General features: G+C 39.8%; 1 protein-coding gene across 2 annotated transcripts; it reads right to left on the reverse strand.

Annotated features, from left to right (window-relative positions):
- Positions 1-661: 661 nt before the first annotated feature.
- Rpp30 (ribonuclease P/MRP subunit p30) lies at positions 662-24,347 on the reverse strand. 2 transcript variants are annotated; one of them, XM_090346282.1, is made up of 11 exons: positions 24,238-24,347; positions 21,465-21,520; positions 20,689-20,745; positions 19,364-19,438; positions 15,831-15,902; positions 12,028-12,117; positions 5,070-5,186; positions 4,630-4,659; positions 3,822-3,859; positions 3,346-3,425; positions 662-848 (listed from the first exon to the last, which is right to left on the reverse strand). In XM_090346282.1, exons 1-11 carry the CDS (start codon positions 24,317-24,319, stop codon positions 739-741), a joined length of 807 nt encoding a protein of 268 aa, XP_090202408.1. In that variant the 5' UTR covers positions 24,320-24,347; the 3' UTR covers positions 662-738. The 2 variants fall into 2 exon arrangements, with proteins under 2 accessions (XP_090202408.1, XP_090202409.1); XM_090346283.1 differs by lacking the exon at positions 24,238-24,347 and adding an exon at positions 23,842-24,150.
- Positions 24,348-24,547: the final 200 nt, after the last annotated feature.

A 24,547-nucleotide genomic window follows, 5' to 3' on the forward strand; every position in this document is an offset into this window, starting at 1 on the left:
ATCTGCCCATTTTAGCATCCCACGTGCTACTGTGTGCCACCAAGCCTTGTACTTGTTAATGGTTTTGTTATTTATAAAACCAGGAGTGAAGCTACATTTTACCAATTGTCTTTTTGATACCTATTATTCTAATTTTTCCCATTTAATATATAACTGATAAAATATATTAGAAATTAAAATACTGAACTATCCTATTCTTGGAATAAATCTCACCCATTTTAATGGTTATTCTTTGCTTTTATTCAGGCACCTGCATTCACAAGTGAGATAAGATTAGAATAGTTTTCCTACATCTATCTATCTATCTATCTATCTATCTACCTACCTACCTACCTACCTATCTACCTATCTTCCTTTGTACTGGGGATTGAACCTGTGGCCTCACACATTCTAGGCAAATGTTCCTCCACTGAGCTACACTGTGAGCCTCCTCCTCGCACACACACCTCCCTGCCCCAACCTTTTAAAAAACCCAAACCCTAAATTTTAAAATTTTGAGATGAGGTCTTGCTAAGTTGTCCTGCACACCAGAACTGCTTAAAATGAGAATGTGTGTCATTTCCTACCATGCCTTGCAGGACTTGCTTTACTAGGTTTTATTTGCTGGTTCGATGGCTTGAGTATACCATTTTTGTTTCTACCTGTAAATGAAAACAACATATCCTGTAAAAGTTTTATTTTCATCATGGATGAGTGTGGAGGGGAAGAAGGCAGAGCGGACACACTGAGACATCCTCTTCAGCCCTCGCATTTCGCTTTCTTGCAGGCTGGAACAGAATCATCTTCCCTTTCTGATGATTGAGGCTTCTTCACTGTAGAAATAATTCCAAAGGCAGTTTTTCTGGTTTCTGTAAAATGGAAGAATCACAAGAATCACACTATTTCAAGGCAAGACATGAAGAGGTGGAAATGTCACCACATTTCTTTGGCTTAGAGCATTAGTAATGACAAAACCCCAGACCCTAGACTTGGACAGATGTTGATGACATTATCCTTCCCCTTGCCCTGCGACACAGATGGCAGTCCATCATCAACTTCAAGTTCATCCCTAAGGACCAACTCCTGGGGAGAACTGCAGGGCAGCTCTACGTGTAAGTATCTGTCCAGGTGTCTTATGCAGCCAGAACCCAAGGTGCAGGCACTGGGTCTAAGGATCGCTTTATGAAGGAACGGTAATTACAGCAGTCAATGGTATGGCTTCCACAGCGTCATAATTCACCTCACAATATGGCATCTCCTACTGCACTGTCAATAGCCTCTCGACAATCTACTGTATTGCCTATACCCAACAACAGCCTGGATACAGAGTAACATGTAGACAATGCTTGTTGAGTGAATGACTACAATGATGTTCTATATACTGGTGACAATGAGCAAAAAAAAGGGGGGGTTTATGTCGCATGCTCAGATCAGGATGAGATACTATTCAACAAAAACTTAGCTAATTCTGCTAAAAACCTAACAGGCAGGCACTGTCACACATGGAGTTCAAAGCCACAAAACAGTGTTCTTTCCTACCTGGAGACTAGGATATATACATTGAGAACAAATATAATAGGAATGAAGACACATGTAACGATTAACTGCTTGGATCAACCAGCAAAATATAAAAATAGTGATATCACTAGAAACAGGGAAAAAACAAAGGAGAAAATGTATTCCTTTGCAAAAGTAAGGAGAAAATGCTCAGGCATGATATTTGGAGCACAGTATGGGGAGTCTGGCAGAAGAACATGAAAAACAGGAAATGAGGACAGGAGAGACAGCCTAGGAGAGACTATGATGTCATACAAAGAGATAACGCACTGTCCTTTGGAAACCAAATGGGAGTACGGAGACTAGAGAGATGGTCATTCATCTTAAAGAATGCAGAATCAAAAGAATCACAGTTGAAATGGACCCTCCTTAATCTAAACAGACAGATTCTTTTTTTTTTGCCAGTCTTGGGCTTGGGCTCAGGGCCTGAGCACTGTCCTTGGACTTTCTCAAGGCTAGAGCTCTACCACTTGAGCCTCAGCACCACTTCTGGCTTTTTTCTATGTATGTGGTACTGAGGAATCGAACCTGGGTTTTCATGCATACTAGGCAAGCACTCTACCATTAGGCCAAACTCCCGGCCCTAAGCAGACAGATTCTAAATGGAATAGCACATTTTTTTTTTTATCATTATCAAAGTAGCACTTTTTAGAAAAATCAGCAAGAACTTAATTTCAATGGAGCTTGTGTACAGTTTTTCATACACAGCAGTTCCTAAATGGTCTTGCTGAGAAAATCCAAAGCAGCTCTAAGGGAGCTACTTTGTGCTACTGTTCTGTTCTATAGGAGCTAAAGCACGCATCCCCAAGAGGTCCATTTTGGTCTAATGGTTGCCTGAGGACTCCAAACCCATCAATCATAGGCCAAAGGCTCTGACTCTGAACTCCTTACAACCTCCTTAGAACTGTTGTTCACTAGTTTCCTTGAGCTTCTCTGATTCTGACTGGCACTGAGAAGTAGGTAATCAGTCTTGCTTTGCTTTCCATGATTCCTCTTGTGAGGTTTTCGACCTTTTCAGGACTTTTGGCCATGCTTAGAATCGCCGATTCTGGAGGGTGAAGCATGACAATCATCAGTGCAGGGCCAAGCAGGCTATATGGGAAGGCTCCTAGGCCCATGACTCAATTCCATGATATGCTGCACATATTTGACCCCATATATAAAACTGAGAAAAGACACAGTATGTATTTTAATAAATGCAAAACTTAAAAGTTTTGTTTGTTGGGTTTGAAAATGTGCCTGCTGTTTTTGCCTAATAAATAGTTTAATATATTATTTCTAACATCTCAGTTCTCTTAAAAGAGTGTTTTGTTTTTTGTTTTTTTGTGGATCATGGTGCTTGAACTTGGCCTGGGCGCAATCCCTGAGCTCCTCAGCTCAAGGCTACTACCCTACCCTTGAGCCAAGCCCCACTTCCCATTTTCTAGAGGTTAACTGGAGATAAGAGTCCCAGGTCTTTTTGTGTCCAGGCTGGCTTTGAACCTTGATCCTCAGATCTCAGCCTCCTGAGTAGCTAGGATTACAGGTGTGAGCCACTGTGCAACAAAACTATGCTTTTCAGTGTAGAAAGCATGCCCCTCAAGAGAGGAGGGTGGGGAGGAGAGATAAGCCAATGAAGCTTAAAGAACACATTCATTGGTCGTCTTATGGTACAAGCTATATTCATCCGATAAACTACAGAAAGGAAAACCAGAAATAGAGTGAGGAAGCACTGACGAGTCTTAAAACAGGTTGAGAAACGATGACCCTAAAGGCACTCTGCAAAGCAGATATGGCTCAGTTCAGTTTTTAGTGGAAGATCTTGCTCACCTCCATGGAGAAGCGCCACTCGGCAATTTGTTGACACGGCAGCCTTGGCATCATTCTCAGAGAGACCAAACAGCAAACCTCTGGTGACACCATTAAAGATTTCAACTGGAATCAGTCAAGAGAATGAGACTAACACAAACATAACGGAAAACACTAGCTCACCTCCTCTTTGCTTCCAGAGAAACCTAATTAATTCTACAGCAGTCTATGTAGACTGGAAACCAGTGATGGACCCAGTATCTGAGTAGAGAGAGATTTAATGAACTCTAAGATTTTATCATAGAGTCCCTCACTCTCCCTTCCTGCCTCCCTCTTAATCTTCAAGGTAAGAAGACAACATTCTCTACAATCTCATACAGTAAATCCAATTTTGAAGTTGCTAGTCAGTGTACATACAATTAAAGACTGATGCAAATTTAAGAATAGTTCAAATTCCCTAAAAGAAAGTTTCAATGTCCTACTAAGTTAAAGGATACAAATTTGCCACATCATATGGTCCTCTTATTTCCAAAGGCTAAAAGAAAATGGGGGGAAAAGAGGTATGAGAGAAGTTATTTACAACACTTCAACAGCTTTATTTGCAGTAAATCAATAGGCCACACCTAAGTATTCAAATAAAGCCAACTGTACACATTTAGTTCCTCATAATATTTTTTTTTTTTTTTGGCCAGTCCTGTGCTTAGACTCAGGGCCTGAGCACTGTCCTTGGACTTTCTCAAGACTAGAGTTCTACCACTTGAGCCACAGCACTACTTCTGGATTTTTTCATGTATGTGGTACCAAGGAATCAAACCTGGGTCCTCGTGCATGCTAGGCAAGCACTCTATCACTAGGCCAAACTCCTGGCCCTGTTTCTCATAATTTTTACCGTGATCAAGGTTGCTGAAAATATGAATGAGCCTTGAAAAGTATTTTGTAGGGGTAGGCTACTTTGAAGGAATAAATAGGCAGGAGAATGACAGCTGGTCTCAGGTGAAAACCTGAGACCCTATCCCAAAAAATAACAACAGCAAAAAAGGGGCTGGGGCTGTTAATAGGCAGAATATTGGTCCAGTAAGTACAAGGCCCAGTTCAAACCTCAGTATCATCATAGGGGAAAAAAATTACAGATAAAGCTTGAAGCTCTGAAAGATAAATTTTATTATTTAGCAATAACTACATGAAAATGCAGTTAAAACAGATAACATGCAATTCTTAATATTACTATTTGGGTTTTTAATCCTATAAACATGGTTTATTCTATAACTGTAAAAGTAAAATTAAAGTCCTCCATGCTACACTTACCTTTTCTGCAGCACTGGATATAATAACATTCTATAAAACAGAAAGTGATAAATATTAATCTTGAATAAATATAGCAAAAAATTGAAGAATTTTATAATACAAATAACAGGTAATCCCACTGTAACATTTAAGGCACAGATAACAACTTCTTTTAAAGATAAGGTAAATGAAAAGCTTTGCAACAAACTAAAGGTAGCCTATAAAAAGAAACAGAATAGGCTTTCCAAATACATCTTAGTCAAGATGAATTAGCTTTTAAGAGTCTAGTTGTAAAGGTCATAAAACCTTAATTTCTCCCATAAGCAATTGCTATCTAGATGGTTCTTTTCAAGTGAGTAAACTCTTTATCAAAAGATAAATGCTTTCAACCCTTCTCTTCTCTTTAAGGTTATTCTTCCCTTGAGAGGTGAACCTCTCCCCCTGAAATTCTGCAAGTATACCTTTCCTTTGCATATCTGCATCAAATTGAGGGCGTTGGAAATGGTGTACCTCCTCATGGTGGAGTCTCTGATAGCGGGGCTGTAGACAAGTTCAAAGCTCAGGCCTCGGTCAACTGCCTTCAGGGGAAATGAAGGAAATAAATTGTCAAGAATAAATACACACTATCCTATTTAAGTTCCCCCTCATCTCCCACCTCCCTGCCCACCCTCTCCCACATGTCAAGGAACTGCCTTAAGCAAAGGCAGATTCCTACACAAAAGACACCATCACAAGAAAACAGACCGGGCTGTACTTGTCACAAAAAGTTTGTTAGCTGTGGGGAAGTAACTTGATCAATCAGGAGTTACAGTGAGGGTAAAGGCAGGGAAGTCCCAGTGGGGTACAGAGGCTACACTCCAGCTATTAAAAGAAAATAGATGCGCTTATTACCCGCAGGGTTAACTGCAATTCTAATATGAAATGTGCAGGCAGAGAGAGAATAAAAAAACAAAGAACCCAGGAAACGGGTACAATTTGCCAAGCATTCTGCTCTGCCAGTGTCCTGAAGCAATGGCTGACTGTGTGGTTAGGCTGGCTGTTGTCTGATACAGCAACCAACGGTCCCCAGTAACGACTTCAATGGAGATGTTTTCCAGTCTGAGTTTAGCCAGAGGCCTCATTTATATCTCATTATAGTTGGCGCTGTAGACTCAGACCCCCTCTCAAATAATTTTGGCTCTTAGGATACCTCTACTCCCCACTCCCTGGTTTTTGGACATGCCCCCTTGTTTCCTGGAAAACTCTATTGTGACATAAATATCCTTGGCATAATCCTTAAATTCTGTCTATAACAGTGCTGAGAAAAGACGAGGAGGCATGTGACTAACAGCCAGTCCTCAGTTTCCCTTAAATACATGCTATTATTTTGTGATCACGTATATCTTCTAACAAGTGTGCTCTGTGAAAGACTTTGCATGTCTGCCTCTGAATTCTTACTTCAGTGAATGCAAGGACTTGCCAATTTGACCCAAGAATGAAGACAAACACAAAGGTTTGAAAAAAGTCCCAAGGAGAGGGTGGGAAGGACTGTCAAGTAAATCATTTATTTACTTTTCCCTTTTCGACAGGAAATATAAGATATGAGTGATATAGAATTATATGATCAGACCCTGAAATATTCCTAATTAACTAAATCTAAATTTCTAATTATTTATCAGGATTGGGGAGGGGGAGGTGCCCCCCTCTTGAGGGGAACACAGATATAATTATCAGTTTAATGTGTATTTTTTTTTTTAAACATGACTTTGATCCTGGTACATCAATCAGGTTCACTTTAAAATTGCCAAGAAAACTCTTGAGAAACCAAAAGGTAATGTTCTATTGAAGGTTATGAATATTTCTTTCATAACACCTTATTTTACATTTTTAGATGGATAAAATACATTCATTACCTGGGCTCCTGCTTCTAAGGCCATTTGAATGTAAATTGCTATTAGCTCATCAGATGATTGCTCATAATAGCCTCTTCATACAGAATGACAGGGCCTGCCTGATTGCCTTTTGTTTGTGTGTCTGACCAAAGGTTCAGGAATAGGCAGATAATCAGATTTCTTTACTAATGGGAAATAATAGTCATAAAGATGCTACCAAGGGCAGGTGTGTGACATTTCAATCAAAAGTACTGGCAATACAATTCTCAGTACTCCAATTCTAAGCAAAGCTGCAGAGAAAGAAGAGGAAAGAAACAAGGAGTTGATTAGGAGAACAATGTGCTGATTCCCTGTTAATTTCAGTAATTCAAAAGGATGACAATCTTTCAGTGCATCATTCTTTAAAACAGGTAATTTCATGACTCACAGACAAAGTAACATAAGAAAACAGAATGAAGTCTTACTTGCTTGCCTGCTCTCACCTACCCCATCCCCACAATTAATTGCAATAATTTCTTGTGTGTTCCCCAGAATTACTCCATACAAATGTAAGTATTTATGACTACACATTTTTTTTTCTTTTCTTTACCTACTAAGGAGGCTGCTACCATCTTGACTTGCCTGGCTTTTCCATGTTTGTTAAGAATTTCCTCATTCTGTTCTATAGCTACATGCTACTGGGTACAGGTAGAGCATTTTTCATAAGAAGCATATACTGATAGGCTTGGGTTGTTTCAAGATACCTGTGGAGGGGTGGGGCATGGCTCAAGAGTTTTCAAACACTACACTTTCAAAAAGAAAAAAAAAGAGGGATTGCCAGCTATTAAGAGATGAATTATGTCCCTAACGGTATATTACTAACCCTTAAGATTCTCAGTAACTTTTTCTTCTTATATTAATACTTTCCTGTTTATTTTTTTAAAGAATTTATTAACATTGATTTTTACATCATATTTTAAATGACAAGTTTAACATACAGTGTTCAAGGAGGGACTCTCTATTTACAATCACTGGGACTTAGTATTTAGAACTTAATCACAATTAGGCTAAGGGTTTGTATGTCATAGAAACATATTAATTTATGAAATAAAACATTATGTCTATAGAGTCATAGTCAGTAACTTTTTTAACAGTAACTTTTTGAAACAGAGTCATTACAGAAGTAATGAATATGAAAACTTCATACCGAAAGAGGGCCGGGTCCTAATCTAATCTTGTGTGTCCCTTAAAAAAAAGGCCATCTGGGCCGGGAGTTTGGCCTAGTGGTTAAAGTGCTTGCCTAGCATGCACGAAGACCCGGGTTCGATTCCTCGGTACCCCACATACATAGCAAAAAGCCAGAAGTGGTGCTGAGGCTCAAGTGGTAGAGCTCTAGCCTTGAGAAAGTCCAAGGACAGTGCTCAAGCCCTGAGCTCAAGCCCAGGACTGGCAAAAAAAAAAAAAAAAAAAAAAAAAAGGCCATCTGAAGACAAAGACACACAAAAAGCTGAACAAACTGTGAGTGAACACAGGGGCAGAGGGTGGAGTTAGTGTGACTGTAGGCTGGATATGGTTAAAGGTTACTGGCAAATCACCAGAAGCATGGAAGAGGCAAGGAAAGACTCCCTGCAGATGGGATAGAGCTCCACTTTGCTAATAACTTGCCTTCAGAATTATGAGACAATGAATTGTGTTGTTTTAACCACTTGGCTCGTGGTACTTTGTTATGGAAACTAATATAGTGCCTGAGAGGAATGATTGCAACTGGAGGGCAGCCTAACTGAGTTGAAACATTTTCTCCCCCAAAACCAACAGAAAGTAGTGCCAGAGATGTGTCTCAGTGCCTAACCAAGTATACGATCACAAGTTGAAACCCCAGTACCACACACACAGAAAAACCCATTAAAATAACTCAGTAAACTTGAAGCCATTGCTTTAGGACAGTAAGACTGAAAAGAACTTAAAGGAAAGAATTTACCAGTGGGGAATAACTGTATACTTGGAACCAAACCTTGAGTACAAATCTCTAGCCAACTCTTTCACTGACATTTAATTAAAAGAAGAGAAGGTGAATTCAAGTTTCAGATGGATTAAGGATCACTATACAAGTTACTTAAGACTCCAGAGAGCTTTGATTTAGAGGGAACTGTAAAGTTGCCCTTATCATGTGGCCGAAGATGGCAAAAGTGCTAGTATTGGTCAAGTTCAAGATTGCAATGTTTTGGTGTAAACAGTGTTTACTCTAGCTCCTGGACCCTCCATAATCCCAATTTCTAAGATGCTAATTGCCACATGACTTCTGGCCTGTCAATAAAAGACTAATGAATTACCTATTCTAACCCTCCTGCTTTTCCTGAAAACAAAAGAAAAGAGCACAAAATCCAATCCAACTCAGATTGGTGCTAGGGCTGGAGGTACAGTCTTCCATGTCAGAGCACTTGTCTTGTAGGTATGAGGTTCCAATTTCAATGCTGAAAAAAAAAATCTGTGCTGTTCCCTCATGTACTCAATCCAGTGATTCCTATACAGCTAATGACCAACTTCTCAAGGCTGAAGTTCTTCCTCGACACTAACAGAGCTGATACTTACCTGTATGTAAGTATCACACGCTATGTGTGTTCAGAGAATATTTTAAATGCACATGAACATCTGGATGTAGCGGCACAGCTTCCTTATCAAGATTGGACTTCGTTTCTTTTATGGTTTGAATTTCCATGTCTCTCAAGATCACGTGCTAAGGGCTTGGTTGCCAGATTACGGGTGTTCTAGAAGGTGAGAAAATCCACAGGGGGGTGGGGCCTGGTAGAAGGAGGTTAGGCCTAGGTCTTTAGAGGTGGGCCCTTGAAGGGGGTATCTTGGGACCTTGGAGCATGTACATTCTCTCTCTTTCTCTGTCTCTCTCTGTCTCTGTCTGCCTGTCTGTCTCACTCCCTACCCCTTCCCCCACTTCCTTTATCCTAGCCACCATGAGGTAAGCAGTTTTCTGTACCATACACTTCTGTCATGCACCATGCTGTACTATCTTGCCATATACATCTATATAATGATTATTATTACCCAAACTACAAGCTTGGACACCTGTATGTTTCTACCTTTCTCTCTTAAATGAAAAATAAGTGAACAAATCAATAGGGCTTATTCTGCTTCCAGACCAATTCACATCAGCAGTCTACTTCTATACTGGATGAAGGCTAAAAGTAAATCTTGTGCAGCCTTCCCTTATACTCCATCATCTGGTTTTTATTCAACAACATATGTAAAATGTTCACACTAGACTTTTATTTTTTCAAAAGTAGACTGTTAAATATCACTTCTCCCTCTCAATTCTCAACTTTTTTACTTTTCAGAATTTTTTAAATCAAAAAAGATGTGGGAATTATGCCCAAAACACCCATCATACAGCAGCAGCTTTCTTGTATGTCCAGATGGAATCAGGTGGGGGTGCAGGGGTGGCTGGCGGTGGCGAACTGTGCTGGTGCCTCTGTCTGCATGCCATGTTCCTCCTCATGTTGCCCCAGTGCCCTGTCTCCCTCCCTGTGCACTCTTCCTGCCCAACAATGACAACCACGTAATGACTAATGATAAAATAGCTTGCCAGGGTCCCAGGCTGTATTCTGATGTGCTTTAGACAGATCCTGATTCAAATAAGAATGATTGCAGGAAAAACTCATCTTAGGCAAGATGCTGGGGCAATTAAGAAAAGGACCATGGCACAGCCGATACACTCAAAGAAACAATCTGGTTCACATTAAGGCATGCTTAGCAGAAACCCAATTAAATGCTCTCACTGAATAGTCACAGGAATCTCACCAATGCTGTGGGACATGAGGAATTAATTATGTGCTGTGCACTGTTGTCCTTTCCATGCATTTGGCCTTAGTATCACATGCCACTATTTTCAACCAAGGACACAGAAAATGGACTTCCTAGCTCATCAAGGGCGAAAAGGTAGAAAAGTTAAGGCTGAATAACAACTTTTGGGTTGCCTTACTTGGGAGATGTTTATACAAGACTGGGTTGGCAGCCTGTTGCAGCTGGCAAAAAGGTGAGGCCAACTTCCAAAGGTAGAGGTAACTATGTGTGAAGAGAGCCAGTATGTGCCAGGAAACTGCATGCAGGTGCTTTCATCATACACACCAGGGGTACTTCTGAAGACAGGCAACCAATCAGTACTGCTCTAACTGCTCTGACGGAAGAGTTGAATGACTTCTTGTTAGCCCACATCTGACAAGTTACTGAACAACATAGTTCTCCAAGTATCAAATGGGATGATTTTGGTTATCTTCAATGCTCATTTAGAAGTACTGGCACCAACATGGAAAACCAAAGATGGCGCTCTAAAGTCCCGGAGACTTTTATCTCCAATTAACCACTAGAAAACTGGAAGTGGCATTGTGGCTCAAGTGGAAGAGCACTAGCCTTGAGCTGAAGAACTCAGAGATAACACCCAGGCCCAGAGTTCAAGCCTCATGACCAACAAAAACAAAAAACCTGATGGTCGAATTCTGACAAAACTAGGTATGTAATCTAGACTATGTTTGTCAAATTTCTTTCTTTGACAGTGGTTTTGAGAACATACCCACATTTTTGGTAGCTACGATTCTAAAACAGCATTTCTAACTTCCCTAACAAATAGTTCACAACTGCTGACCTTACAGCTACTGAAATAGTCACCGATGTGAAAATGGATGTGAATTACAAGGCAATGTGACAGATGGAAGATGAAGGGTATGGGAAAACATGATAAATTACGTAGAAGGGGAATGAGAAAAATTCTATAGCAAGAGGAAGTAAAACGTTTCTTAAACACATGACTACCCTAATGAGTTATTAGGAAAGTAACCCTGAGAGTTTGTGTTATCCTTTTCATGTTTGTTTGTTTGTTTTTTTGGCCGGTCCAGAGCTTGAACTCAAGGCCAGAGCGCTGTCTTTGGGCTTCCTCAAAGCTAGAGCTCTACCACTTAAGCCACCACACCATTTCTGGCTTTTTCTATGTATGTGGTCTTCATGCATGCTGGGTAAGCACTCTACCACTAGGCCAAACTCCTGGCCCCCTTTTTCATGTTTTGACTGCTCTATACCTACAACAATTTTCAGTCTGTAAGTACCCATCATCTTACAAAATATCCTTCATAGAGCCAGGTAAGCTGATGCACATCTATAATCCCAGCACTAGGGAAGCAAAAGCAGAAGGATCCTGAGTTTGAACCAGCTTGGGCTATATAAGGAGACAGTGAGACCCTTTGTCAAACAAATGAACATGCTTCATAAACTTTAAGGCCTTTTAAAAACACCTTGATAATAAATAGGTTATTTATTTATCACTATTTATTTTGGAGACAGCATCTCACTATGTAACTCCTGGACTCAAGTGATCCTTCTGCCCCAACCTCCAGAGTAGCTGGGACAGCATGACCAGCTTGGGATACTTTCAAATAATATCCTCTTTTCTAAAACTGCCCCTTCTTATTTCCCTTTTCTCCCTGTAGGAACACTGATTTCTACTTTTCCAATCTGCTAATGTAAGTTCTTATAGACTAAGTTACAGAATTCAAGAGATAACACTTACCACATTAATAGGGGGTCTTTTGAAGTAAAATGGTAGTTTCTCTGTTAAAGTTATGCAAACTAAATCCACATCTAAATGTGTGCAAGCAACCTGTCAAGAAGAAAAAAAAATTAGGTAAGGGATAAACCAAAACATGGCACAAGTAGGAGTAAGGACAGGGATCACACCTGATAGAAAAACCTCAGTGGGCACGCCTCACTCCACAGGCTCTGTGACATCGGTATTGAACTACAGCTGATCTGTTATGAAGCTAATTGCTTAGCCATTCCTTGGTTTAGATGGTTTAACTGAGAACCAGCTGAAAGAGGGGCACAGCCACGAACCTTCTCAAAAGATAAGACCTGAACACCCCTGATTCTTATGATCTTCTACAAAAGCCTGAGCTGCTGAGGGAGGTTCAGCACTTCAAAAGCTGCATCAGACTGTCTCCAAAATAAGACACTGTTCTCAAGACACAGGGAAGCCATGAGCAAAATGGAATGTATGCATGGTCCAGCTGTTCTACAATCTGCTTACTGAACATCTTTATGCCATGAATTGTCCTAGGTCTGAAGTCCTAGTAAGTCTATCAAGTAGCAAAAGAAATATTAATTTGGCATTATGTGTCTGAAGACTATGTTTCCTTACCAGTATATTGCCATCAATAAATACCTGAGTTTATAATAATAATAATGATGATGATGAAGAAAACCATGATATTACTGATTTTTGGCTGAGAAGAACATGATCATAAGGAAAGAGGAATGAGATAGAATGAAGGTAAGAAGGGCTAGGTAAATAGTAATTCTGAAAAGATAACAGGAATGGTAGTAGTAACTGCCACTGGAGGAAAAGAGAGGACATTCTAGGTGGGCAGAAGGCATATTTTTTTTTTTTTCATTTGTTGTAAGGCTTGAACTCAGGGTCTGGGGCACTGTCCCTGAGCCATTTTGTGCTCATGACTAGAGCTCTACCACTTGAGCCACAGGAAGGCATAGTTTTTATGCATGCCCTTTTACTAAGTTCATCATAGACAAATATTGTGGGTTTTTTTTTTTTTTAAAAGCGGGGACCATGAGTTTGTCCTAGTGGTAGAGTGCTTGCCTAGCATGCACAAAGACCAGGGTTTGATACCTCAGTACAACATACATAGAAAAAAGCCAGAGTAGGGTGCTGTGGCTCAAGAGGTAGAGCTCTAGCCTTGAGAAAAGTCCAAGGACAGTGCTCAGGCCCTGAGTTCAAGCCCTATGACTGGCCAAAAAAAAAAAAAAATCCTGCTAAAGGCTCCCCCTCAAATGGAGGTAAATTAGGACACATCTTTGTTCCATCTCTCTCCAGTCTGTTTCTACTGTAGGTGTACACAATCAAACAGGGATCTGTGTTGGTTTAAATATGTGAATTAAAATAAACTTTTATATATAAAGTACCACTCCAGTTGGCTCTAAACAAAAACATTTTGCTTTCTGTCAATCATAAATTTTAACTAATACTTAAAGAACCATAAAAGCCAGGTATGGTCATGCCGATAATCCAGAATTTCAGAGGACAAGGCAGGGAGATATTGAGGTAAAGGATTGGTAAACTAACACATACTTGTAATACCAGCTATTCAGGAAACTAAGGTAAGAAGATCCCAAGTTCAAGGCCAGCTGGACCAACGTATGAGATTCTGACTCAGAAATCAAGTAAAAATGTCTGGGGGTGCAGTTCAGTGGTAAAGTGGATATTTAACATGTGCTAGGTTAAAGTTCTCATGCCCCAGTTAAATAAGTTCTCTCAGAAGATTATTTAAGTATATTATTTTCCAGCTCAAATGTTCCTTCAGTGTTTTGTTTCCATAATCACTACTAAGGTACAGGTGCATAACTTTTTTTTTAGTCAGCTGTAGGGCTTGAACTCTGGGCCTAGGTGCTCTTCAGCTCAAGGTTACTGCTCTACCACATTGAGCCCCAGCGCCACTTCTGGTATTTATAACCCACTTTTATTATTATTTAATAACAAAACTAAGTTGTGGTTGTTTCACATATTTGGAAATGGTCCTCCTGTTGTGTACTCCAATAGTTTCAGCACTAATCACTTTTGGTTATGGAACCTAAATATGTATATATATATATATATCGATATCTATATCTATCTATCTATCTATCTATCTATCTATCTATCTATCTATCTATCTATCTATATCTATGGCTTCAACATAGCTTCAACTCCTAACTACAGTGATAAGGACTGAATGTGCCCAACTTACTACTTGCATTTCATTCACTCATCCCTTTAACCAAAATAAAATCGCTAAGTATCATTATATTATTATTATTATTATTATTATTTTGCCAGTCCTGGGGCTTGAACTCAGGGCCTGAGCACTGTCCTCAGACACTTTTGCTCAAGTCTAGTGCCCTGTTACTTAAGCCACAGTACCACTTCTGGCTTTTTCTGTGTATGTGGTACTGAGGAATAGAACCCGGTCTTTGTGCATGCTAGGCAAGCACTCTACCACTAGGCTATGCTCCTAGCCCCTCTATTTTTGTATTGTATAAAGCAATCCACTAAAAAAAAAAATAGGTATCCATGGCTAACCCTGCAATGTTTCCCTATGGTTATGTTCATCTAATCATATAAAATATCTATTAAAATGAACTTTAGGAAACAAGAGGTTTTATGTTATTTTGCTTTTTTTTTTTTCCGTCGTTGCTCCTTTTGATTTTTGTAACTTTTGTATGAAAATTTATCTTTGGGGAGGGGGTAAGAGACAGCACAGAAATGGAGGGACAAAAGGTGAACAAATATAGCAGTGACACTCACTAGACTCTATGTTGAAAATGAACTTGGAAGAGGTGACACTGTTCGAAAAGAAATGTACTTATTACCTGACTTAGGTAACTGTAATCCCTCTGTACCACAAAATTTTTTTAAAAAAGATTTGATAGGCTACCTTAAAAACTAGTTATCAGTCACGTTTAGCCAGCAGCTCCATCTACTGGATAAACTCAGAAAAAAAAATCTTTCTATAATTTTAGAACAGATTTTGCTTTCAGATTTTGAGATACACTTTTGCCAGAGGGATCTTTTTTTAAAGGCTAGATAAATATACAACTTACTGAAATTTTTGTAAGTAGCTATACTTAATTTTTCACAGTAAAATAGTCTTTACAAGAAATAATACATGGCTGGGAGTTTGGCCTATTAGTAGAGAGCTTGCCTACCATGCACAAAGCCCTGGGTTCAATTCCTTGGTAGCACATACACAGAAAAGGCCCAAGTGTTGCTGTGGATCAAGTGGCAGAGCACTAGCCTTGAGCTGAAGAGCTTAAGGACAGTGTGCAGGCCTAGAGTTCAAGCCTCACTACTGACAAAAAACAAAAAAGAAAAAAATAATACATATTATATGTAGCTGTCTAACTATATTTTTTCCTTTACTATGATCACTTAAAATGACAAGAGATGCATGTATATTAAACTCTCTGCTTTTCTGCAAAAGCAGATAATTTAAAAATAAAACATTAACTTTACAAGTATAAAAGGAAGGCAATGCATAATGTTTTTCAAAATAGGAAAGGAAATCGTAGCAATACATGCTGACTATGGAAATTTCTGGAAGAATTTCTGGAGCATAGATAAGGGAACAGGAAGAAACTTGGTGAGCTCTTTCAAGCTGAGTCCACCGATATCTAACAGGATGAATAAAAAAAAATAAAACTGCACACAGTTAAATACATCCCCATGAAATCCCAGGACTCTATGGGTAGTCCTAAGAGTTTTCTGACAAGATAAAAACTGTACAAAGGTACAATATCCAACTTAAAATAATAACTTTTACTTACGTGAAAAAGCTTTTCTGTCTTTGGAAAAACTGCAACAATATCATACAGCCGCACCCTGGAAGAAGTTGCTCTCTAGTAATAGAAAACACGTGTTACTCCACAGTAGTAAGAAATGTACATCTGGAATTCTGCCTACAGTTCTAGTTATGCTTAGCATTTCAACCATGACTTCTTATATGTTGTTGACATTTCTGTTTTGCTTTGCGTGTTGGCAGAAAGCTCACAGGAATTTAGATAGCAACACACAATCCATCAACCATGCTTCCTCTCTACAGTATATATGTTTTAACAGTATACCAGTATGTTTGAGATATCAAAATCAGCCCTTGAGGGGTCAGGAGTTTGGCCTAGTGGTAGAATATTTGTCTAGCATGCACAAAGAACCAGGTTCAATTCCTCAGTACCACATACATAGAAAAAACTGGAAATGGTGCTGTGGCTCAAGTGGTAGAGCTCTAGACTTGAGAAAGCACAAGGACAGTGCTCAGGCTGGAGTTCAAGTCCCAGGACTGGCCAAAAAAAAAAAAAAGCCCTGATCTTTCTTGTATGTTTGTTCATTTGTTCATCTGAGGTACGATCTTTCATTGTAGCTCCTGCTGGCTTTGAACTGGAAGCCCTCATTCTGCTTAGTCTCTTGAGTGCTGGGATTACAGATGTACTCCACCATGCCTGGCTGCCCTTCATCTTACAGACTAGTGGGAGGGCTTACTGAGCACTTGCTATGTGCTGCACTGAATACGTGTGATACAATTAAGTTCACAATGAGAACAGTGCTAAATGCAAATTAAAATGTCAGATCTGCAAGAAAACACCTGAAAGTCCTAGAATGGGAGAAAAACACACTGGTAAAAGATAAAGACTTAGTGTTTAAAAAAGAAAATCTCAAACTATATCACATGGGTTTGTATGTGAAAACTAGAAATACATGTCCAAGTGTTTAATCTCTGAATACAAGGACAATACTGTAATATATCTTCATTTGTTGATACAATCTAAATTTTTACTTTATGCAAAGTCATAGTATAATAATAATTGGAGGCAGGCTTCAGGGAAGTAGCAGGTGCCTTGATTAAGCAAGAGAGCATGCTGGGTAAATGTGACATAGGGCTGGAATCAGGTCATTTCAGTTTCATTTGTATCTATCTGGGCCTAGACGTCTAGAATGTTGGCTTGTAACTACATAAAACACTAGGTCTTTTCACAAATTCTTTATCAATGCCAATTATTCTGAAGTAAGACAGTTTTTATTTTTACTTCTGTCCTATTCTAGATTAATATGACTCAGAGACCTCCCTTTCTCTCTCACTACTTGATCTTTTCTACGAGCAGGAACATTCAAAGCTCTCCTAGTTTAAAAATAAATCTCTGTACACAGAAGTTTTTATTCACTAACTACCTTATGGCTTTTGTTCTCCTATGGGGTCAAATTTCTCAAGCACGATCTTCAGTGAACATATCTATCTTTATCTATAAAAATATAGAAGATACAATCCAAAGGCTCATATGGAACAAGAAAAGACCTAGAATAGCCAAAACAATTCTAGGCAAAAAGAACAATGCAGGTGGTATTACAATACCAGACTTCCAACTCTACTACAGAGCCATAATAACAAAAAACAACATGGTATTGGCACAAAAATAGACCAGAAGATCAATGGAACAGAATAGAAGATCCAGAAATAGAACCACGTACCTATAGTCAACTTGTATTTGACAAAGGAGCCAGATATACAGTAGAACAAACACAGCCTATTCAATTATTGGTGCTGGCAAAACTGGGCAGCCACATGCAGAAAACTAAAAATGAACCCTAGCCTTTCGCCATGCACAAGCATAACTCAAAATGGATCAAAGACCTCAATGTCACCAGAAACCCTGAAACTGTTACACGATAGTTGGAGAGACACTGGAACTCATAGGCATAGGCAAAAGATTCCTGAACAGAATCCCAGGGTCACAACAGATTGGAGAGAGACTCAATAAATGGAACTACCTAAAAATAAAAAGTTTCTGCACAGATAAAAGCATAGCCACAAAAGTAGAGAGACAGCCAACCAACTAGGAAAAGATATTTACCAATAATACATCAGACAAATGCTTAATATCCAGTATCTACAGGGAACTCAAGAAACTAATCCTCCCCAAACCCAACAAACCATTCATTAAATGGGCAAGGGAACTAAAGAGAGACTTATCAGAAGAAGAGGTTAAAATGGCAGAAAATCATATGAGAAAATGCTCATCATCCATGGTCATAAAGGAAATGCAAATAAAAATGACCCTAAAATACCACATTACCCCAACAAGAATGGCCAAGATTTTGAACTCAAGATAATAACATGCTGGCGGGGTTGTGGAGAAAAAGGAACCCTACTGCACTGCTGGTGGGATTGTAAGCTTGTTCAGCCACTCTGGAAAGCAGTGTGGAGGTTTCTTAAAGAACTGAAAATTGACCTTCCCTATGATCCCATCATACCACTCCTGGGCATCTATCCTAAATATCATAACCCAAGATATGATAAGGACACCTGCTCAGCCATGTTCATCTCTGCACTATTCACAATAGCCAGGCGATGGAAACAATCTAGATGCCCTACTGCAGATGAATGGATACAGAAAATGTGGTATATATACACAATGGAATTCTACATAGCCAACGGACAAGATAAAATAATGGCATTCTCAGGGAAGTGGATGAATCTAGAGCGAATCATGTTGAGTGAGACAAGTCAAGACCAAAGGAACAAAGGAATAAATGGTAGCACTGTCTGTCTACCCAGCTTCTCAGGCAATCCAGGGAGTATTATTCTATATCCAGTCAATCACCAAATCCATTCAATCCTCCTTTAGAGATACAGCTCAAATCCTCTCTTGCTAATCTCTTCTCTGTAAAGAAAATCTCACCATCTTATTTTCTTGGTTAAAAGCTTCTAGATCTTCCCCTTGGATCTTGAGCTAGGTCTGCTTCCTGCTTCTCTAAATTTAGTCCAGGTAGGCAGCTTACTAGGCTCTGTCAGATTGTCTTATTTCATTTCTTAGTGCATATCATGTTTTCCTTGACTACAAGATTTGTGGGTAATTCATCTTGTTTGAACAAATTACCTTTCTTTCCTGTTTGTCAGCTATTTGACAATTGCTCTCTCTTTTGGTCCCAGCTTGAACATCAATTTACTAAGGTTATATACTCCCAGAACACTCTAATCTGCTACTCCCTCCCTCTCTTGTGCCTTTCAAACATTCCTCACATCTTCAATTATTTGTTGTTTAGGGCTGCAAGCTTTGTAGTTCAAGGACCATGTTTATTTTATACACAGCAATCTCCCAGACACCCTGTGTCTGGTTCATAAAATTCAATGAGTAACAGTTGTGAACAAATTCTTTAATGGTGATATGAGCAGGAGTCATAGATATACAGAGTGATTTCTAAAGACAGGTGTCATCAGTTGTGAGAATGGGGTAAGATAAAGTACAACAATGCTCAACAGTAGTCACTACAACTTACCAAGCCAAAAGAGGAAAAACAGTTAACTTACCAAAACATTGCAGTGAGATGGATCTGTAACTATAATTGTCAATCTAGTTAAAATTTTAATTGGCTTTGATTTTCCCTGTAAACAAAAACAAAAAGCGTACATCAAATTACTGAGAGAAAAGTGATTTATTATACATGAAAAAGTGCATTATGTGGATAGAATCCAATGATCCTTAGATGTTCACAATAAAATATTTATCTTTTCCTTTTCCTCTAACCCCCCTAAAAAAGAGCTGCATATGGTGGCATACAATATACTCATGCTACATGGGAGCCATAGGTTGGAGGGTAATATTTCAGACAAGCCTGCAACATCAATATAAAACCCTAAATGAAGCCTGTGACACAAACATGAAACCTACATGAAAATAAAAAGCAGAAAAGGGCTGTGAGGTTGGTTCAAGTTGCAGAGCACCTATACTGAAAAAATGAACCTGAGTTCAATAAAATAGGAATCCATTAAACTTATATAACCTCTATAAGCAAAAAAAAAACCCCTTACAAAAAGCATGGTTTTATATTATAAATTCAAAAATCAAATATTTAATATATGTTGTATATTACATTATATAATAAAATATATAAATATAAAAAAGTATAAATCACAATGGATTAATTTTCCTGTTTTAAGTGGAAAGCACGCATCAAAAGGCCTTCACTGTGGGAAAATGGAGAAGAACAATAGAAAGGGGACATTGCTCAAGATGCACTGTCCTCATAATCTGACTTATGGAATTATGACCTCTTTGTAGCCTAGTTTTTGTTCTCTAGGAGTTTACAATAAAACAGGAGGAATGATAAAAAAAAAACAACAACAACAACAAAAAACAGGCCTCTTAATCTACATAACAAGAGCATTTAAAAGTTGTAGGGCTAAGACAGAGATTAGATTGTAATTTAAGCCCAGGTAAAGTATAAACAAATTCACGAGATGCCCATCGCCCAGCTCAATCAATAGCTGGTTGTAGTGGCATGCACACATCATTCCCAGTGACTCTAGGAAGCATAAGTGGGACTGAAGTCCTAGCTAATCCAGGTTAAAAGAAAATCAATGAGAAAAAGGGCTAGGGGCCTGGCTCCGTTGAGAAAGGTCTGCCTAGCAAGTTCAAGGCTTGGAATTCAATCCCCTCATGGGAGGTTGGGAGGGGGGAAGGAGTTGTAGGATATGGGGAGGATACTGAGCGGGCAAAGAATATATGTCATGAAGAGGTGAGTCTTGATAGAAAGGCAAGATTGGTAACACAGGGTGGTATATCCAGGTGAGGGCACGGTGCTCCTACACAATACCTTTCAAAGTGAGTGCTTCTGAAACATCAAAATACCTACCTGTACAATTGGCAAAGTGGTGAAGAGCTCAGAAACAGCTATTGGTTTTTCAATTTCCTATAACAAATGACAAAAACAAAGTTACCCTAAACTGTACATGTTAAAGGCATGAGCATAAGAGGTGTCGAGGGGCAAAAAAATAAAGTTAATTTCTGGCATTCAAAATAGACTAAGATTATCCTTTTTTATCCCCCTCCTTTAAAGAAAGGGTAAATAGCTAATCATATCAATGTATAAAAGCGACTAAAAATAATTTTTAGATAGAAAATATCTATAAGACAGAGTTCTTGATAGGCCTAAAGAGAAATACACACACACACAGACACGCACGTATACACATATTGTGTCCATATATATAATTTATATAGTTTGTGTGTATATAATCTAAGAGAAATATTGTGGTTACAGCTCAGGTGTACAAGTACACAAACTAGCTGACTTGCTAACATAAAATGATAATTTAACAGTACACAAAGGATTGCATTTAAGAAATATCTCCACAGTAATTACAAGTATTTCTTTTTTTTTTTTTTTTTTTTTTTGGCCAGTTTTGAAGCTCTGGGGCTTCAATTCTGGGCCTGAGCACAGTCCTTGGGCTTTCTCAAGGCTTTACTACTTGAGCCACAGCACCACTTCTGGCTTTTTCTGTTTATGTGGTACCAAGGAATCCAACCTGAGTCTTTGTGTATGCTAGGCAAGCACTCTTACCAGTAGGCCAAACTCCTGGCCCAATTATAAGTATTTCATACATATTAACTTCAGAATTTTTTTTTTACCTGTTTCTTTTCCTTAAAGTCAACAACATGATTGATGGCAACAACTGAATATCCAACTGCAAAGAAAAAAAAAGAATATTCTTGTGAAACATTCTCCTTCCTATACACACTAACCATTCAGATTCTAGATGTAAAGACTAGGAGATGAGGCTGGGCATTTAACTGTGGTCGAATGAATGCTTGCCTAGTATGCACCTGGTCCTGGGTTTGATCCCTACTAGTGGAAAGAAAAAACTAAGAAGAGAAGTTGTGGGTAAAAAAATCTCATTGCTTTCAAATATAAATATAATGAAGTTATCCAAATACATTTTAGGTTTTCTATCTGTATCATTCCCATGTTACGCTCTACTACATCCATTTGAAATGTCATTTTGGCCATTAAGCTATTCTTCTACAGAACTTTTTCCTAAAGTCTTAATCTATTGTTGTAGGAGAAACTCAACTCCCCACGTAGTTTCTGGAATTTTTGGTATACTTCTTACTTATATGGCATATGTGTGAAGCTTATCATTATCTTTTTGTCTAATTTTGAATGTCATAGCATAAACAGACATTGGGTATGGTCTTCTCTCTCTCTTCTCTCTCCTGCCCTTCCTTCCTCCTTTCCTTCCTTCCTTCCCTCCCTCCCTGCCCACCCCCTCCTGCCAGTACTTGGACTTGCATTTACGGCTTCATATCCTGGCCCAGCTGTTTTGCTCAAAGCTGGTGCTCTACCACTTGAGCCACACCTCTACTTTGGACTTTCTTTTTTGGTAGTTAACTGGACAGTCTCAGATCGTTCTGCCTGGGCTGGCTTCACACTTCTATCCTCAGATTGGATTACAAGTGTGGGCCACTGGCTCCCAACTGGTCTCTTGCCTTTTGCCTAATAAGTGGAAGTGATTTCCTGTCATGAATTTCATTTTAAAGAGATAAAGACTGGCTAAGCATGCACATACTTTTCCACATTTCTTTCAAGCCTATTTTAAATTATGGCGATTCTCTAAAGAAAAATACAACTTTTACTATTTATTTTTTAAAGTATTTCATTTATTGCCTATTACGCATTAACTGAGTAATTATAATGTGCAGCGCTTGCTGGCTCACTTTGCAGAACATTGTACAGAAATAGAATGAATAACACATGGACCTGTTCTAAGGATGCTTATGTATCCAGTAAGAGGGTAGGTGAGAAGATAATACTCGCAAGAAATAACATTCAGGAACACCTATTTTGTAGGAATTGCTAGGAATACTAGCCCTTTACAGATCTGGTCTTCGAGTCTATCTGCCTTTTTTCCAAAAGGCAATGCCAGTTAGTGGCTTTTACAGGGAGTGCTTCTCCTGCAGACCCAGTCAGCTTTGCATACGTGGACATGGACAGAAAATATAAGGGTTGTGGGTCTGACTGTGCCTGTATTGATCATGTACCTTTTTCCTTGTCATTACTGCCTTAAACAAAACATTATAACAAGTACTTATGCAGAATTCTCATCTTATTCTGTATCCTAAGCAATCTATAGAGATGGATTACAGGAGGTGTGCAGATTATATGCAAATACTACCCTATTTATATAGAAGCCAACAGTATCTGTAAATTTTGGGATGTGTGTGTATTTGCAGTGTGTGATGGGCCTTGGTTCAATCCTCTTGCAGAGGGAATGAGACTGAGCAGAAAAAGAGCTTGGTGGGCAATCAGAGCAAGGCCTCCTCATCTAGTAGCTCTGCATCCCTCACCCAGGACTTGAGCAATCCTGTAAGCAGGTCTTGAGACGGGCACATTGCTATGGCCTTGGTCAGTTGAACATGAGGCCCCTGGCCCATCACGTCATGGATGGCTCATTACCCCTGGAAGACTTGAATGTGAACAAAGGTTTGATTGGATCCCAGTGGGGTACCTTCAAGGGGCATCCAGCCAAAGGGGCTGAACAATGCTTGAGGAGCTTGTGCAAGATGCATGGAGACTCGGGACTGATAAATCTTGCAGGCTGTCTAATGATCTTGAGAATCAAGTCACTTTCTCCGGAAGACACCTTATTAACCCCTGAATGACATAACCCAGACAGTGTCCTCCTCGTCTCCTAGTGACCTCTTGTCTAGAAGGGGCTCTGTTTATCTATTTCTTCAATAAGTTTTGCCAGTATACTTCTTCCTCTGTATCTTGGACTCATTTTTCGGGACCACAGGTACAAAGGACCTGATGTAGGTGTTGGTAGCTTTTCAGGATCAGGAAGACTGTACTTCATAACGGGGATATGAAGAAATAGTGACGCACTTGGCAGAAAGGAGTTGTTTCTAGCTTCACCCCTGCGAAGTATAAGCAATGAGTGCTCTGGTACTTCCATGTCCTCCGCCCCTCTCCTACTCTCCCTCTAAATATTATTGTTGCAACACTCACCACCCCTCATTTTCCTTCGGCATTCTTTGAGCCTCCACGACACTCTCGGCCTGTGTCCCACCTGCCTGCTTATGCCCAGCTCTTGTCGTCAGAGTCAGGGAGGAGGTGGTTTAACTCAAAGCACGAGCTGATGACGGAACCCCTGGGGTCCAGCTGCGGGGTCTTCTTCGGGCCTGTTCCCTCACAGTGCGAGGCACACAGAGCAGAGGCAGGTAAATGTTTTCCAGAACCTTCCTCATGAGAGGGATCAACAGCGGCCCCGAGGCTCCCCCCGCACTGACATCTCAGTGGCCCCCAGGAGAGCCCTGAACGAGAAGCCTGGAAGAACTACTGAGCAGAGCCCGACGTGCGCAACGAGGGGCAAGCGCTGCGACCCACGAAGCCAGACACACTCACGGTGAGCAGCGGTCTCGACTAGTCCGCGAAGGGTTTTGGAGTCAGCACCCGCTCGCAGGTCCAAATCCGCAAACACCGCCATGCTGACGTCCCAGGAGCGCCCGCGTGCCTCTGTCGGCGCAGCCGCTGTACCTAACCCTGCGGCATGCTGGGAGTTGTAGTTTATTTATAAAGTGGCCTTGCCCCCCCCCCCCCCCCGAGGCATGCTGGGAGTTGTGGTTTTTCTGCACAGCCGCCCATTTCCCACCCTTAGCTACACGCTGGGAATCTGGGTTTATCAACGCTGTGAATGGGCTTTCCCCCCGGGGCA

The sequence above is a fragment of the Megascapheus bottae genome, chromosome 15 (assembly GCF_031878675.1).
Source record: "Megascapheus bottae isolate mThoBot1 chromosome 15, mThoBot2.hap1, whole genome shotgun sequence".
Taxonomy (NCBI): domain Eukaryota; kingdom Metazoa; phylum Chordata; class Mammalia; order Rodentia; family Geomyidae; genus Megascapheus; species Megascapheus bottae.

Coding starts and splice junctions, on each gene's coding strand:
- Rpp30 (XM_090346282.1), bottom strand. CDS start 24,319: ATGGCGGTGTTTGCGGATTTGGACCTGCGAGCGGGTGCTGACTCCAAA. Junction 20,746..21,464: donor ACTTTAAGGAAAAGAAACAG/GTAAAAAAAAAA, acceptor CATTTGTTATAG/GAAATTGAAAAACCAATAGC. Junction 3,426..3,821: donor CCATATGATGTGGCAAATTT/GTATCCTTTAAC, acceptor TGGTGTCACCAG/AGGTTTGCTGTTTGGTCTCT.